The 18,169-nt window shown below is 41.0% G+C and overlaps 1 protein-coding gene across 1 annotated transcript; it reads right to left on the bottom strand.

Moving 5' to 3' along the window:
* Positions 1–3,491: 3,491 nt before the first annotated feature.
* Positions 3,492–17,547, bottom strand: nptxrb (neuronal pentraxin receptor b). The gene is made up of 5 exons (XM_087809767.1): positions 16,793–17,547; positions 11,549–11,939; positions 8,547–8,788; positions 8,304–8,483; positions 3,492–6,416 (listed from the first exon to the last, which is right to left on the bottom strand). Exons 1-5 carry the CDS (start codon positions 17,486–17,488, stop codon positions 6,171–6,173), a joined length of 1,755 nt encoding a protein of 584 aa, XP_087665893.1. The 5' UTR covers positions 17,489–17,547; the 3' UTR covers positions 3,492–6,170.
* Between the last annotated feature and the right edge of the window lie 622 nt (positions 17,548–18,169).

The following is an 18,169-nucleotide window of genomic DNA, read 5'->3' as shown; positions in this document are numbered from 1 at the left end:
TGAATTCATTCAAATAATTAAACATTCAAATATTTTAAATTCATTTAAATTCATTTAAACAACTTCATCAAATATTTTAAATGAATTAACAAGCACTAAATCAAAGTAAAGAAAACATTTCACCGACCATTGGCGTCTTTGGACTGAAGCCATTGTTGTGAACTTGGAGCGTCTTCTCTCTCTGACTGACTGACTGAGAGCCTCCATTACCTCACAGTTCACAGGTGCTGCTCATTAGTGACAATGACTGAAGCAGCTGCTGCTGGTGCACTCTGGGAAATGCAGTTCTTTCACACACTGAGATTCAACTTAACAGTATTGAGCAATGGTTCCTGTATTTTTGATTTTGTCTTTGAATTCTTCATAGGTTCTAAAAACACTGTTGTCTCAGTGCATCAGTGAATCTGTGATCCATCGCAGGGTCTGGTTGAGGAAGTCATGAGTTCGTTTATCCACGATTGCTTTCACCTGATCAATGGTGTCATCTTGGTCTTTGTTCAACAAGTAAACCTGGACGCTCTTGTTTTCATTCATCAACTGTTTACTTCTGCTCCAGGTTCTTCTAAAAGGAACTTTTTCCTGCTCCAGCCACACTGTACTTTATTATTGATCCGTTTCTACTCCACTATAGTATTACTTCGACTGTAAAGTGTCTTCAGATAACTTTGTTATGATAACACACTTTTACAATTTACACAATTAAATGATTATTATTATTATGAATTACTCTTGGTACTAGTACTTGTAGTACTATAAGTACTCGTAGTAGTATGAGTACTCGCAGTACTAGTACTCGTAATAGTACTCGTAGTAGTACTCGTAGTACGAGTACTCATAGTACTAGTACTCATAGTAGTACTAGTACCCGTCGTAGTAGTACTAGTAATCGTAGTACTCGTAGTAGTACTAGTATTTGTACTTCTCATAGTAGTACTAGTACATGTAGTACTCATAGTAGCACTAGTACGTGTAGTACTCGTAGTAGTACTAGTACGTGTATAAGTACTCGTAGTAGTACTAGTACTCGTAGTACTAGTACTCATAGTAGTACTAGTATTAATCGTAGTAGTAATTGTATTGGTGGTACTCGTAGTAGTATTAGTATTTGTAGTATTCGTAGTAGTTCTAGTATTTGTAGTAGTACTCGTACGTGTAGTTCTACTACGAGTGAAGGAGTAGAGGATTGAAGAAGTGGAGGAGTGAAAGGGTAGAGTATTAATAAGTAGAGTAGTGAAAGAGTAGAGTAGTGGAGGAGTGAAGGAGTAGAGTAGTAGAGGAGTGAAGGAGTAGAGTATTTAATGAGTAGAGTAGTAGAGGAGTGATGGAGTAGAGGATTTAATGAGTAGAGTATTGGAGGAGTGAAGGAGTAGATGATTTAATGAGTAGAGTATTGGAGGAGTGAAGGAGTAGAGGATTTAATGAGTAAAGTATTGGAGGAGTGAAGGAGTAGAGGATTTAATGAGTAGAGTTTTGGAGGAGTGAAGGAGTACAGGATTTAATGAGTAGAGTTTTGGAGGAGTGAAGGAGTAGAGGATTTAATGAGTAGAGTATTGGAGGAGTGAAGGAGTACAGGATTTAATGAGTAGAGTATTGGAGGAGTGAAGGAGTAGAGGATTTAATGAGTAGAGTATTGGAGGAGTGAAGGAGTACAGGATTTAATGAGTAGAGTATTGGAGGAGTGAAGGAGTACAGGATTTAATGAGTAGAGTTTTGGAGGAGTGAAGGAGTACAGGATTTAATGAGTAGAGTTTTGGAGGAGTGAAGGAGTAGAGGATTTAATGAGTAAAGTATTGGAGGAGTGAAGGAGTAGAGGATTTAATGAGTAGAGTATTGGAGGAGTGAAGGAGTAGAGGATTTAATGAGTAAAGTATTGGAGGAGTGAAGGAGTAGAGGATTTAATGAGTAGAGTATTGGAGGAGTGAAGGAGTACAGGATTTAATGAGTAGAGTTTTGGAGGAGTGAAGGAGTAGAGGATTTAATGAGTAGAGTATTGGAGGAGTGAAGGAGTACAGGATTTAATGAGTAGAGTATTGGAGGAGTGAAGGAGTACAGGATTTAATGAGTAGAGTTTTGGAGGAGTGAAGGAGTACAGGATTTAATGAGTAGAGTTTTGGAGGAGTGAAGGAGTAGAGGATTTAATGAGTAAAGTATTGGAGGAGTGAAGGAGTAGAGGATTTAATGAGTAAAGTATTGGAGGAGTGAAGGAGTAGAGGATTTAATGAGTAAAGTATTGGAGGAGTGAAGGAGTACAGGATTTAATGAGTAGAGTTTTGGAGGAGTGAAGGAGTAGAGGATTTAATGAGTAGAGTATTGGAGGAGTGAAGGAGTACAGGATTTAATGAGTAGAGTATTGGAGGAGTGAAGGAGTAGAGGATTTAATGAGTAAAGTATTGGAGGAGTGAAGGAGTACAGGATTTAATGAGTAGAGTATTGGAGGAGTGAAGGAGTAGAGGATTTAATGAGTAAAGTATTGGAGGAGTGAAGGAGTAGAGGATTTAATGAGTAAAGTATTGGAGGAGTGAAGGAGTAGAGGATTTAATGAGTAAAGTATTGGAGGAGTGAAGGAGTGGAGGAGTGAAGGAGAGTATAATTATTAGTATAACTATAAGTATAAGTTGAACAAAAAGTATAAGTTTAACTATAATTATAACTATTAATATAAGTTTGACTATAATTATAAGTATAACTATAAGTTTAACTACAACTATAACTATAAGTATAAGTTTGACTATAATTATAACTATAAGTATAAGTTTTACTATAATTATAAGTATAACTATAAGATTAACTATTGAGTAGTGGAAGACTGGAAGAGTGAAAGAGTGAAAGAGTGAAGGAGTGGAGGAGTGAAGAGTCAAAAAGTGGAGGAGTATAAGTACAAGAGAAGTATAAGTATAAGTAAAACTATAAGTATAAATATAAGTATAAGTATAACTAATATAACATGATCATTTTAACATGAATAACATGATCATTTTTACATGAATAACATGATCATATTAACATGAATAACATGATCATTTTAACATGAATAAGATGATCATTTTAACATGAATAACATGATCATTTTTACATGAATAATATGATCATTTTAACATGAATAACATGATCATTTTAACATGAATAACATGATCATTTTAACATGAATAACATGATCATATTAACATGAATAGCATGATCATTTTAACATGAATAACATGATCATTTTAACATGAATAACATGATCATTTTTACATGAATAAGATGATCATTTTTACATGAATAAGATGATAATTTTAACATGAATAACATGATCATTTTAACATGAATAACATGATCATTTTTACATGAATAACATGATCATATTAACATGAATAACATGATCATTTTAACATGAATAACATGATCATTTTAACATGAATAACATGATCATATTAACATGAATACCATGATCATTTCGAGTTTAACCAGTTTAACCTCATTGGCTGAATGAACACGTAACAAACACAGTGTTGATTTTTCAGATCTGTTTTTTATTATATTCATTTCTCCATTTATTTAACAACAAGCATCACACTGCCAAAGCTTTTGAAAACCCAAAGCGTGGAAAGAAGGACAAAAGTGAGAAGCCGATATTAAAAAAAAAAAACACTTTTGAATGCGACTCGGAGGCGTTTCAGTCTAGACAGGCACTTTACCGACATATTTTAAAGTAATACAGCAAACTTTCAGCTGCACAGTATTACTAACTTACTTACAGTAGTGTTGGGCTCATGCCTTGAAATGCACAGTGTTGGTGCTGGTTACACATAAGTGATCCATCTTCATTTGCTTTGTTGTTCCGATGGAAAGTATTCATGTACAATGCTCTCATGAATATGAAGAATATTTGAATAAAATTCACATTTATATTTATATATATACTGTATATATATATATATTTATATAAAAAACATATCCTGCTTTCGTGAAGTCCTGTCACGTTAATAAATCGATCAAAACGTCTTATTTTACAATTCCATGAACATGTTAAACTATATTTTGCCATTAAAAACAGTGTATGGCGCATAAATCCATGTGTCGTAAACTATGTATCTGATCTTTAGAATCTTCTCAGGCTGAAGTGTCATATATGTCGGAGAGATCACTCCGATAAATACATTCTGTGTTCATAAAAGTGGCACTATTTAGTATATGTATATATTTACAAAACGTAGATTATATAGGTAATTAAAACCTCCTTTTAACGTCCTAGACCAGAATGATCGAGTAAATACATCATTATTTACCAGCTGTTGCCACTTGAGTCGAGTTTACGTCACCATTGGAAATGGGCTGATTCTTAAAAACACTAAAAACTCTTCAAAACATTCTTGTGACTTCAGCTTTATTCAGTTTTTCCAATTATTTTGAGCTTTTATTAGCTTTACTGCTCAGCATGGCTAGTGCTGCATTTTGTGTTTGTTTGTATAATAGACAGTTTATGGATTTGATGTTCAGGTATATTATTAACATTATTGTCAAGATGTGAATATTGATAATAAAGATTCAGCAAATGTTGATACAGATTAATTAATTTTGGATGACTTTAAAGGATTCATTGCGAGGTTAAGCGAAAAAAGGACATAATCTTTGGTGCATTTTATTTGGACAAACCACATGTTTTTTTGAACTGGAACAAAGTAAAGACTTGAGAAACTGTCGTGCGAGGAGAAGAAACCACGACTTATAATATCTTGTGACTTTTTTCAATTTGACATTGAAATCTTGACGCTCACTGCTTCTTGTAGCGAAACCCTCCTTTCCAAATGTCAGACATTCAGATCCGTACAGATATTTTGGGTCAAAACTCATCTAAGTCCCAAACCTCCTTTTAAGAAAACGTATTTCGAAGCCCTTCTGTACATCAATGAGCTCATGAGGTTTTTTTATTCTGTCTGTAAATGTGCTCGTGGTTGTCGTTGCCTTCATCAAAGATAAACACGCTTTCTGAAGTTCAGTGAGTTCTTGTTTAATTCACAGCTATGGCATCGATTATTTATAACCAAAAAATGTCAGCTATGCTTGTCCTTCCTTGTAAAAGGTTAGGACTCAAACATTACGTTTCACTCAATTGGCACAAAGATGGTCCCGGTTGATTTCCCCACAATCTACATATAAGTGCCAACTTTTTTTTCTTTTTTTATGGCATAAACATAAATTCATTTGCGTCACATTATCGTACACACGGCATCAAACATGAACATTTTGAACATTCCTACACGACTGCACAGATCAGAGAGGGATCCAGTTAATACATGCACAACAGTCACGGTACAACCATCATCCTTCAGCCTCACAGTTGACCTATGAACTTGGTACAGTGGTGTTAACGTGAAGTAATATGTTGGTGTGAGACAGCGACCGGCACAGAGATTTTCAAGCATCACATTGATAACACCACTGTTCAAATCATGTGACATCGTAACATCGTAACAAAACAAGTGCACGGCTACAACGTATTTTGCGGGGGGTATTTTTTTCAACGTTTACATAAGTCCTGTCAGCTGTTTTACAACGAGTCACTAAGATCTGGTAACACTTCCAAACAAATGTTATTGTAACTGTGATATTAATGGACTTCCTTCAGTTTTTGAAAACAAAAACGTGAGAAATAAAGACAGCGGTGTTTAAAAGTGAGTCGAACACTATTTTTAAACTGGATCCGAGACTTAAAGTGTTACCGAGATCACGACATTGATAAATATCAGAACATTACTGGAATGATTAATGGCATCAGTAGGTTTAAATCATGGCTCACTATACAAGTTAATCCGACAGCAAGCTCAGAAATACCACATGTGGTCACTTGGCCTTTAAACCGACACCATCTTCCCGGAACTAATCAAGTAACTTTAATAGAATCCATCCATCACACGATGATTTCTCCCCTTGTTAAGCAGCAATCTCTCTTTTGCAACCAAACGTACTGTATTGCACTTCAGCAGTAAACACACCAACACAAATGAACAAAACAAATTCACTGTTAATCTGAAAAACCTCAATGGCCTCGATTACAATACCGGTATCGTGTTCTCGCTGCCGAGCTTCTTATCGACAAACAAAAAGCGCTGCAATCTCTCCGGTTCTGATCTGGAATCAAAGTGAGCTTTGCAACTCTCCGACTAAACCTGCACGACCTCCGTCCTCCCTCACTGTTTGGGGCTCGGGGGGTTGGCTCTCTGAGCGGCATGACACGGATCCAACGACTCCTTGGTGGCTCCGCCGTAGACGTCAACGTCCAAGTCGGTCCAGGGTGCAATGTTGCCAAGGACTGCAGAGCTGCAGTCAGCGAGGGAGGCCACCTCTGCAGGCTTCAGCACCCGGTCCCACAGGTTGAACTGAGAGAGCTCGCCGACCAGTGCTTGAGACGCATCAAAACGTCCACCAAGTGTATCCTGGGAAGGCAGACAGATGGATAGCATATTTATTTTAAATAGACGGATGGATGGTTGGATGGATGGATGTATAGATGGAAGGGTAGGTAGATAGGTATGAAGGTAGGTAGGTAGGTAGGTAGGTAGGTAGGCATGAAGGCAGGTAGGCAGGTAGGCAGGTAGGCAGGTAGGTAGGTAGGTAGGTAGGTAGGTAGGTAGGTAGGTAGGTAGGTAGGTAGGTAGGTAGGTAGGTAGGTAGGTAGGTAGGTAGCCAGGTAGGTGGGTAGGTAGGTAGGTAGGTAGGTAGGTAGGTAGGTAGGTAGGTAGGTAGGTAGGTAGGTAGGTAGGTAGGTAGGTAGGTAGGTAGGTAGGTAGGTAGGTAGGTAGGTAGGTAGCCAGGTAGGTAGGTAGGTAGGTAGGTAGGTAGGTAGGTAGGTAGGTAGGTAGGTAGGTAGGTAGGTAGGTAGGTAGGTAGGTAGGTAGGTAGGTAGGTAGGTAGGTAGGTAGGTAGGTAGGTAGGTAGGTAGGTGGGTAGGTAGGTAGGTAGGTAGGTAGCCAGGTCGGTAGCCAGGTTGGTAGGCATGAAGGCAGGTAGGCAGGTAGGCAGGTAGGTAGGTAGGTAGTTAGGTAGGTAGGTGGGCAGATAGGTAGGTGGGCCGGTAGGTAGGTAGGCAGGCGGGCAGGTAGGCAGGTAGGTAGGCAGGTAGCCAGGCAGGTAGGCATGTAGGTAGGCAGGTAGGTAGGTAGGTAGGTAGGTAGGTAGGTAGGTAGGTAGGTAGGTAGGTAGGTAGGTAGGTAGGTAGGTAGGTAGGTAGGTAGGTAGGTAGGTAGGTAGGTAGGTAGGTAGGTAGGTAGGTAGGTAGGTAGGTAGGTAGGCAGGTTGGTAGGCAGGTAGGCGGCCAGGTAGGCAGGTAGGCAGGTAGGATAGATTGATATTGAGAATGGTATATGGAACATTCTCGTTTGTTGTTTAGAAAATTTCAGGGGGTCATCGTGGTGAAACAAACTCTGCTTTCTGTTTCTATGACAACTACTGCTGTACATATAAAGAGAGGAGAAACACTTAGCATCCTTTTATTTTAATGTTAAGCAGTGCTTGGATGAGCCTCAGCTAAGTTTGAGGGGTGCGTCTAATAGAGCATTTTTTGTCTCTTATTCATCCCCATCGTCAACTACTAAATAGATTTTTGATGAAAACCTGTTGCTATGACGGTATCACAAGTCTTCTGCATGTTTTTTTAACAAACAAATTGCTGAATTACGATATAAAGTACTTTTGAGACAGGGATAATGGGATTTTCTCATTTATGAAATTGCTTTCAAACTGTATCCATTAGCATAGAACACTCAAGACATCTGATCTGTCGTATTATTAACATTTATTTTATCTTAAATTAAGTATGATGTCATTTGCGACCCAAAGTGAAGGCGGAGAAGAAGGCTATGCGATGGTTGCATAATGCGAAAAAACCTGCACCATCTGGGCCCTTTGAGGATGGGTTTGAGACCCCTTAAGAATCGGAAGAAGTTCCAGGGTCTGGACCTCTTTGCCCGGCTCACGCCGACACCAACAATGGATAGGAGGTAGAAGATGCATGGAAATAATTCCAGAGATGACTGGATTCAACTAAAATATGGTGGAGATAGTTTGTCAATTGGACTGCAAATGCAAATTCTGAATTCTCCTCTTTACCTTAGATAAATAAATCTGTGTGCACAGATATCTCCATAAAATACAATGATCATTTGTCATCATTTTGTGGCATCCATTCAGTCGCTACATCATCAATCCCCATCGGGTTAAATGGCCTCTTCACGACCCTTCATTTGTCACCTCACTATGTGTTATTCATCTATTCATCTCTGCCGTGCTGACTTGGCAGCTCTTGCTGGTAACATCCATCTCACCTGCTCCTGGCCCAGAATAAGGACTCCTCCAGGTTTGATGGGATGCCAGGCAGCCAGTCCTTCGCCTCTCCCCTTCATCTTCCCTCCTTGATAGGCCTTCCACACCCCATCTCTCAGGGTCCAGCTGACACAGATGTGCTGCCACTCGTTTTGGGGTAGCAGTAATGGAAGCTGTGCCACCTGAAGTTAGAAAAAAAAAAAAGTTATCTCACATTTACGCAGCTTATAACTTGAAATATCTACCTTGTCGTTGATAAGCAGTTCTACAGGATTGTGGACTCCCTGTAGCAGCACAAGCTCGTTGGGCTGGCCCGGCACCGAATAGGAGAAAGGGGTTCCTATCCCACCTTCTTTTGCTTTCAGCCATAAGCAAGCGGTGAATGCGTACATTTCGGTGATCTCTTTCCGGACCAGGCCGTACATGTAGTTGGTCCTCATGGGGAAGGAAAGGACGAAGCCATCGGGAAAGGATGGCTCTGTCAGAGCTTTATTGGAGACAGAAAGACAATTAGTTGCTGTGCGCTAACACCCCGGCTTGCACAGCGTGAGAAGAATCCAGTCATTGCGCTAATGAAGGCTGTTGCAGTGGAGCAGGAATGGCTGCTGATTCTGAAGCGACATGGTGCAGATGCACTGGTGCAATACCAACCTAGTTAACTATATTCTCGCTGAAAGTAAATCTCGATAAACATCTTTACAACTCAAACTCACGACTTTCTCATTGAGTCTCAAACTGTAATCAATGGCAAGACTCGAAACCCAAAGATACCCAACTGTTGGTGTAAAGTTAGCTCGACAAATTCATTAAAATCTCACAAAGTCAGTGATTCTTGGCAGTAATGTGTTGATTTTGTGTCCCGCGAGAACCTGGATGTATCGTACTGATGGAGCCAAAAGCAATGCACTGCTCCCAACAATGATGACAAGGCTACCAAACTGAAGACCCTATCAACCTAGGCAGCGCCAAGCTGTAATTTGACCAGGCTTGTAAGAGGGTGGGTAGGTAGGTAGGTAGGTAGGTAGGTAGGTAGGTAGGTAGGTAGGTAGGTAGGTAGGTAGGTAGGTAGGTAGGTAGGTAGGTAGGTAGGTAGGTAGGTAGGTAGGTAGGTAGGTAGGTGGGTGGGTGGGTGAGATGGTAGGTAGGTAGGTAGGTAGGTAGGTGGGTGGGTAGGTAGGTAGGTAGGTAGGTAGGTAGGTAGGTAGGTAGGTAGGTAGGTAGGTAGGTAGGTAGGTAGGTAGGTAGGTAGGTAGGTAGGTAGGGGGGTGGGTAGGTAGGTAGGTAGGTAGGTAGGTAGGTAGGTAGGTAGGTAGGTAGGTAGGTAGGTAGGTAGGTAGGTAGGTAGGTAGGTAGGTAGGTAGGTAGGTAGGTAGGTAGGTAGGTAGGTAGGTAGGTAGGTTGGTTGATAGGAAGGTAGGAAGGTAGGAAGGTAGGAAGGTAGGAAGGTAGGAAGGTAGGAAGGTAGGTAGGTAGGTAGGTAGGAATGTAGGTAGATAGGTAGGTAGGTAGGTAGGTAGGTAGGTAGGTAGGTAGGTAGGTAGGTAGGTAGGTAGGTAGGTAGGTGGGTAGGTGGGTCGGCAGGCAGGCAGGTAGGTATGTCATTGATCCTGGAGATCCTGGTGGGAAATTGCATGATGGATGTTTTGCATGTTAAATTTTAGTTTCCACTGACTTATAACACTAAATAAAATCTGATGAAACAAAGTATCGCCTACTCTCGATCAAAAGCAACCTTACAGGGGTTATGGGGGGGCTATAAAATGGTTGTTGATTGCTGTAATTATCTAAAAAAAAAAGAAACATAGAAGATATTTAATACCATAATAAAAGTCTCACTAAGAATGGCATCTCTCCCTCCCTAACTAATCATTGAATATTAATGGTTCAGTTTTAAAACTGTTAACGAAACTATTTTTCCTCATCCGCTGATGGTTAATATCCCAAATCATTTTATTTCTGAACTAAGCCACTGAGGGCAGCTCGACCCACTTCCAGCACAGCCCTCATCAAAGTTTAATTGAGTCTTTTTTGTGTCTGCTCTCATCCCAGTCTGCAGACGTATTTGTTTACCACCCGCGTTCGCCAACTCATGCTTTATTTCTTTAGTCTCCAACGTGACAATTCCACGAGTCCGTTCGCACCAGTGTTTTCCATTTACATAAGTATGAATTTTACATGTTCTGAGAGAAGTTTTCCAAAGAGCTTTGAACATCACATGATCGGAGAATGTTTTGCAGAGACTGCAGCTATCTTTTGTGATATAATGAGGTAAAATCTTGAAAAGAAAGAAAAGTTTTTTTAAAGCTCCTTTGAGCTTCTAATCATAGCGGACATGAAAAGCTGTTACTCAATTAGCATTGGTAGAAAAATGGGTGTCAATTGATTTTTTGTCTTTCATTCATTTTATTCATTCATTATTTAATTTGATATGACACTTTTATTGTACTCTTTTATTTTATTAATCTCGTCAATCGTTTTTATCGATACTGTCATCACAACAAAAACACTTTCGTGTTGTGTTAACAACACTGGAAATACAGGATTTCTGATATTTTGAGACAGTTTTTGGAACAACCAACGACAGTTGTCCAAGGTCACCCAATCCCAAATATTCCAGAAAAATGACATCAGTTGCCTTATAATCTGATTCACGACTTCATGATCATGATGAAAATAAGTCTTTTAATATACAATATGGTCCTTATATTTCACATGTTAATGTAGAGTCAGTAGATCACCAAACACAGAGATCGTTCCAAAGCTTAGGAAGCTTGTTCAGGAACCATCAGTAGATTCTGATCCACAGACCTCAGAGCCCGAGCTGGGGTGTAAGTCTGGATCAGATCACTGATGGAAGGTCTGACCCTGAATAGATCTGAAAGTAAGAACCAGAATTTTAAAGTTGATCCTGAAAGAAACTGGCAGCCAATAAAGAGTTTAAAGGATCGGAGAAATGTGAGTTCTTCTACTAGAGCAGGTCAGAATGGTTGCTGAGTTTTGTATCAACTGCAGGCTAGACAGCTCCTTCTTGTTAAGACACGAAAATAAACTGTTACAATAATATAAACGAGAAGACACAAACACATGGATTACAAGCTTCGTGTTGTGGCAACATTTTCCTAGGTTTAGAGATTTTTCTAAATAAAGCTGAAAATAAATTATTTAAAACACATTTAAGGCTCTTTTGGTTCAGCAGTACATTAAAGTTGCACCACCTCACACGACAAGTTTCTCACGAAAATCTTACTTTGTTCCAGCTCGCCGACGCGGTGGTCTGCGTTGTCCAGCCCCTGGTTGATCTTCTGATGCTGACCTTGCGTCTCTTTCCTCATGGCCTGACGCTCCTTCTCCAGCATCTTGATCTTCCTCTCCAGCTCGCCCTCCAAGTCCTCCACCCTCCAGGTGCTCTTGCCACGTCCTGGGGCGCCCTTGGACGGGGGCTTGGGCGCGGAGGGCGAGGCCGGACGACGACCCCCGGGGTTGCCCACGGCAGGTGGAGGTGGGGGGTTGGCGGCGGGTGGGGTGGGAGGTCGTGCTGTGTGGCTGGTGCTCCCGCTGCTGCTGCTGCTGCTGCTGCTGGTGGTTGTTGTCGTGCTGGAAGTGTCGGTCAGGTTCAAGGCCGCCGGCCCGATCTCCGCCTGAGGAAGGATATGAATTGTTGAAAAACATATATTTTTTTAAGGTGAAGTTTAATCAATTTTCTCTCTATTAAACGTGACAAACATGTGAAGCCTGAAAAACACCATTATTGTTTGCTGAAAATTCATAAAAAGCACCCAAAACAATGTACAATATCACTTGTTAATTATACTATATTATTATTATAGAGTGATTACGTACATTTTTATTTTCCTTTTATTATTATTTATTATTATTTTCATTAAGATACATTATAACATTTTAATGCTAGACACACACACATATATATAGATTTATATACACACAATTACATATACCATATGGATGGATGGATGGATGGATGGATGGATGGATGGATGGATGGATGGATGGATGGATGGATGGATGGATGGATGGATGGATGGATGGATGGATGGATGGATGGATGGATGGACACACACACATATATATAGATTTATATACACACAATTACATATACCATATGGATGGATGGATGGATGGATGGATGGATGGATGGATGGATGGATGGATGGATGGATGGATGGATGGATGGATGGATGGATGGATGGATGGATGGATGGATGGATGGATGGATGGATGGATGGATGGATGGATGGATGGATGGATGGATGGATGGATGGATGGATGGACACACACACATATATATAGATTTATATACACACAATTATATATACCATATGGATGGATGGATGGATGGATGGATGGATGGATGGATGGATGGATGGATGGATGGATGGATGGATGGATGGATGGATGGATGGATGGATGGATGGATGGATGGATGGATGGATGGATGGATGGATGGATGGATGGATGGATGGATGGATGGATGGATGGATGCATGGATGGATGGATGGATGGATGGATGGATGGATGGATGGATGGATGGATGGATGGATGGATGGATGGATGGATGGACACACACACATATATATAGATTTATATACACACAATTACATATACCATGTGGATGGATGGATGGATGGATGGATGGATGGATGGATGGATGGATGGATGGATGGATGGATGGATGGATGGATGGATGGATGGATGGATGGATGGATGGATGGATGGATGGATGGATGGATGGATGGATGGATGGACACACACACATATATATAGATTTATATACACACAATTATATATACCATATGGATGGATGGATGGATGGATGGATGGATGGATGGATGGATGGATGGATGGATGGATGGATGGATGGATGGATGGATGGATGGATGGATGGATGGATGGATGGATGGATGGATGGATGGATGGATGGATGGATGGATAGATAGATAGATAGATAAATATAATTTAACTTTTCTATAGTTATAACCATTGCTGTATTTGGAGTTGCTTAATAATATAATTGATTTATAATTGTTGAAAGATATATTGTTTGTTTTTGAAGTGACAATCCTCTTCGTGAATGTTTCTCCTCTGGGAAATATCTTTGTTCACCATCGTTCTAACAACAGCAATACGCTGTTTAATAATCTTTTATTAAGGTTATTTGTTTTTTTTGTATTAGCTCCTCATCCTGTCCTCGAGCTAAAGCTTTTACTCCCAGCATCACAAAGGCATCGGATGGATGACAAACGTTTAATATTTCTCCGTGAATGTCCGCGGAGAAACTGTTCACTTCCAACTGTTTTCGTAGCTGCCGGGCTGGTAAACAACCACGAGGCCGAGGCTCGCGAGGGCGAACGTGTTTTTATCGACCTCTTTAAATAATGTAGATCCGGCAGAGAATTTGAAGGACTCTCGGGTTCGACGCTCCCACAGGTCGGTGGTCTTCTTGTTGTGATCAATTATGATGAGAATCATTATGTGCAGAAACTAATGAACAACCTGAGGGTCTTCACTTTGTTGCGAATTCTCATCATTTATGTTCATTCGATTATCTCTGAAATTGTATACAGGCAGAGATATTAGCCGTGGGACTGATATCCTTTGATAAAAGTTGGAGCGTTATCATGGAGCAGCCATTCACACAACAACACAATTACCTACATGTTGTGACACAAATGTTATCCCGTCTTATTGTTCGGATCAATTTACTTTTTCTTCTGCTCATGGTTGAGTTTCGCCCCATAAATGCTCTCTCAGGATTAAACAAGCCTTAATAAATCTCATTCATCAGATTCATGGTCATAATGAGACAATGTTTTTATGGATGGATAGAAACTATATTTGTGAGCTGGAACTATGTGTGCAGCCGTAACATGGATGGATGGTTAAATAGACCGACGCCAATTGTTAGTTGGATGCATAAACGAACAAAACGGACGAACGATTAAATGACACAGAGTTGGTTGTTGGATGGATGGATGAATGGATGGATGGATGGATGGATCAGTGGATGAACAGACTGATACAGAGTTGATTGTTGGATGGATGGATAGATAGATGGATGGATGGATAAACATACTGACACAGGGTTGGTGGTTAGATGGATGGATGGATGATTAAATGGATTGACACAGGGTTGGTAGTTGGATGGATGGATGGATGGATGGATGGATGGATGGATGGATGGATGACTAAATGAAGTGACACAGGGTTGGTAGTTGGATGGATGGATGACTAAATGGAGTGACACAGGATTGATTGTTGGATGGATGGATGGATGGATGGATGGATGGATGGATGGATGGATGGATGGATGGATGGATGGATGGATGGATGGATGGATGGATGGATGGATGGATGGATGGATGGATTCACAGTTGAACTGATGGATGGATGGATGGATGGATGGATGGATGGATGGATGGATGGATGGATGGATGGATGGATGGATGGATGGATGAGTAAACAGTCAGAAATAGATGGATGGATGGATGGATGGATGGATGGATGGATAGATGAGTAAACAGATGAAAATAGATGGATGGATGGATGGATGGATGGATGGATGGATGGATGGATGGATGAGTAAACAGATGAAAATAGATGGAATAGGATGGATGGATGGATGGATGGATGGATGGATGGATGGATGGATGGATGGATGGATGTGTAAACAGACAGAAATAGATGGTGGATCAACATGGTGGATAAATGGAAAGATAACACAGTGAATGGAAGAACCGACGGACGGATCGATGGTGCAATAAAAGGAAGGATGAATCAAAGAGTAATAAGTGAAGATATGAAGTGATGGTCAATGGATTGGATCAGAGACACAAGAGATGAGGAGGCGAGTGAGTCGAGGAGCCGGACGTCAATATTCCCGTCAGACACTCGGCTATAAAAAGAGTGAGCGGCAGAAGATCGGAGAGATATTTAATATCACAACATTGCTGAGGCAGGACAGAATATAAATTCTCACAATGAAGGTGTGTTTTTGTGTGTCCGTGTGTGTTATTGTGTGTGTGTGTAACCTCAACCTCAGCACATACTCAGAGCTCGACCCCCCCCCCCCCTCCCTCGCCAGCTTCATCTTTTATTCATGCATCCATCCTGCTGTCGGATGTTGGTCGGAGGGCGGGTGACAGTGTAAGAGCAGACGAGGGAAAGATTTCCCCGGAGGTGTGTGTGTGTGTGTGTGTGTGTGTGTGTGTGTGTGTGTGTGTGTGTGTGTGTGTGTGTGTGTGTGTGTGTGTGTGTGTGTGTGTGTCAACAAACGGTAATCTGGACAAAAAACCCACAATGAAAGAGAAGATGGATGGATGGATGAACGGATGAATCACTGAAACGCATCACGACAACTTTAAGATTCGACCTTGGATTCAATGAAGAATCGGATTCAACGTTCAAACTGTAATTCAATGAAATATTTGTATTCTTTTTTTTCCCACTGAAGCCGACGTCGAAACCGCTCTCATGCACCCCGAACAGCTGGGATATTGAATCCTGGAATTTTCTCATATGAATTTTTGGAATCTTTTAGAAGAATAAATGTCAAGATTACAATTTTCAGTCCTTCTTTCATAACAATATTTGATTTTAAATCCTTCAATTCTGTCGTTTATTTAACTTTCGCAGTCGTGTCGACTTGATAACGTTAACTTTTGGTCACGTCTACACAAAAATATGACCTTTTTTTCCCTCATAACATGATCTTGTTAAGTTAAGTTAAGGATGTATTCAGATCGAATTCGGTTTCGAATGCATTTTAAAAGAACATGTTCACAAATACTGGAGATCATTGATTTATTATTGATTTCTGATCCAGTTTTTTTCTCCATTAAAAAAAAGGACATTGAAGTATTTAACGTAAAATGTACAAAACATCTTTCCCTACTTTGATTAAATCATTTTTTTAAATATTAATCCTTTAGATAGTGACAAAGTTTATATTATTATTATTATTATTGTATTATTATTATTATTTATAGTTATGGACTTTAGTTCGTTCAGTTTAAGATTAACTTAAATTACTAATATATATATATATATATATATATATATATATATATATTAAAGGTTTGTAAGATAAAGATGTATGTCTACGAAATAAAACTTACCCTTTGAGTTCGTTTCAAGAAACTCTTTGTACTTTTGTTGTACTTAATATAAATATTTTATTTTAATGAAATGATCAATTTATATTTTAGTTGTCTATGAGAAACTATATCACATTTTTGGCACTGGTTTGGTTAAATGACGCAGAAAACGTATGGTTTATTTTATTCTTATTTTCGAATTTTGGTCATTTATATTATTATATTATATATATTAATAATAATAATAATTACTATATTAATAAATACACAACTCAGACAATTTAACGAAGACAATAATTAAAAATATCGTAAAGTAAGTATAAAATAGTGTAACTATTGTCAAACGTGTTTTATTTTGTCATCACAGGTCGAGGCTTTACCTCCAGCTTCTCGATGCGGTCCTTCAGGTCCATGATGGCCTTGGCGAGCTCCTCCACGGCGCGGGCGGTCTGCAGCTGCGCGGCGGCCGAGGAGCTCACGTCGTCTCCGGCCATCACGCGTCGGTTCCCGCTCCAGACGCCGATGCTCCTCTCGGGGCCGTTCTTCTCGTCCTCCAGGCCGGACTCGCACTCGCTCAGCTTCCCCGTCAGCTCGCGGATGGTCCTCTGGTCCATGAGGATCTGGTCGTTCTGCTGCTCCACCATCTGCCGGAGCTCCTCCTCCTCCTCCTCCTGGTCCCCGGGTCCGTGGAGCGGCTCGTCCGCCTGCTGCCGCTCCCGCTCCCGGCGCTTCGGTCCACACTCCCCCGCCGGTACCGGGGTGCAGATCAAGCGGCTGAAGCTGAACTGTTTGGCCGAACCCGCGCCCGTCTCCTGGCCGAGGTCGAGCTCGTTGAGCGCGGGGAGCTCCAGGCCCAGGCGGTCTCCTCCGTCGTAGGAGGACTCGGAGCCGTGCAGGGCTCCGAGCGGCCCGGCGTGAGCCACCGAGACCGGCTGGAGCAGCGAGTCCGGCAGCAGAGTGCTGTTGTCGGCGCCGGGGTCCCCGCGTCTGCGGGGGTACACGCTGGCGAAGATGCAGATGACCACCCCGAGGAAGGCCAGAGACCCCGCGCCGACGAGGACCACCATGAACTTCATGCTGGTCTGAGAGGTATATCACAGGTCTGGGGAGTCAGAGGAACACTTGGTTCCGTGCGTGGATCTGAGCGGAGACGGTGATGCTGCGCGTTGTTAAGCGGGTCTCCTCCGAGCGTTGCCATGGAGACGGCGGGAGGAGGAGGAGCGATGCTGCGTCAGTGGAGAGATGTGTGCGGCAGACGCACAGAGACTGACAGTGAGTCACGGGAGAATAATACACACTTGAAGGAGAAAAGACAAGGAAACAAAAAACACACAAAAGGAATACACACTTGTACACAGAGTTGTTTTTATTAAATCACGGAAAATACGCTCAAACAAAAAGACAAGTGATTAAACATAACAAACAAAATACACAATAAACACTTAAACAGAGGGAAATCAAAAAGGCACACAACATCGTAATACACACTGAAACGGGGGGAACACAGCACACACACACACACACACACACACACTAAAGCACACAACACAGGGATACACATTACAAAGTAAGGAAACGCTTTCAAGTAAGCACACAATCCAGAGAAATAACCAAGACAGAAGAAACTCAAGTAAACACACTAAAGAACACGACACAGAAATACACACTATCACAGAAGGAAAACCCATGGACACACTAAAGCACACAAAAGAGAAATACACACTAACACAGAAGGAAACCCCATGGACACACTAAAG

The sequence above is a fragment of the Callionymus lyra genome, chromosome 1, assembly GCF_982586985.1.
Source record: "Callionymus lyra chromosome 1, fCalLyr1.hap1.1, whole genome shotgun sequence".
Classification (NCBI taxonomy): Eukaryota; Metazoa; Chordata; class Actinopteri; order Syngnathiformes; family Callionymidae; genus Callionymus; species Callionymus lyra.
The sequence above is the reverse complement of the archived record's forward strand: the minus strand, read 5'-3'. Positions and strand labels throughout refer to the sequence as shown.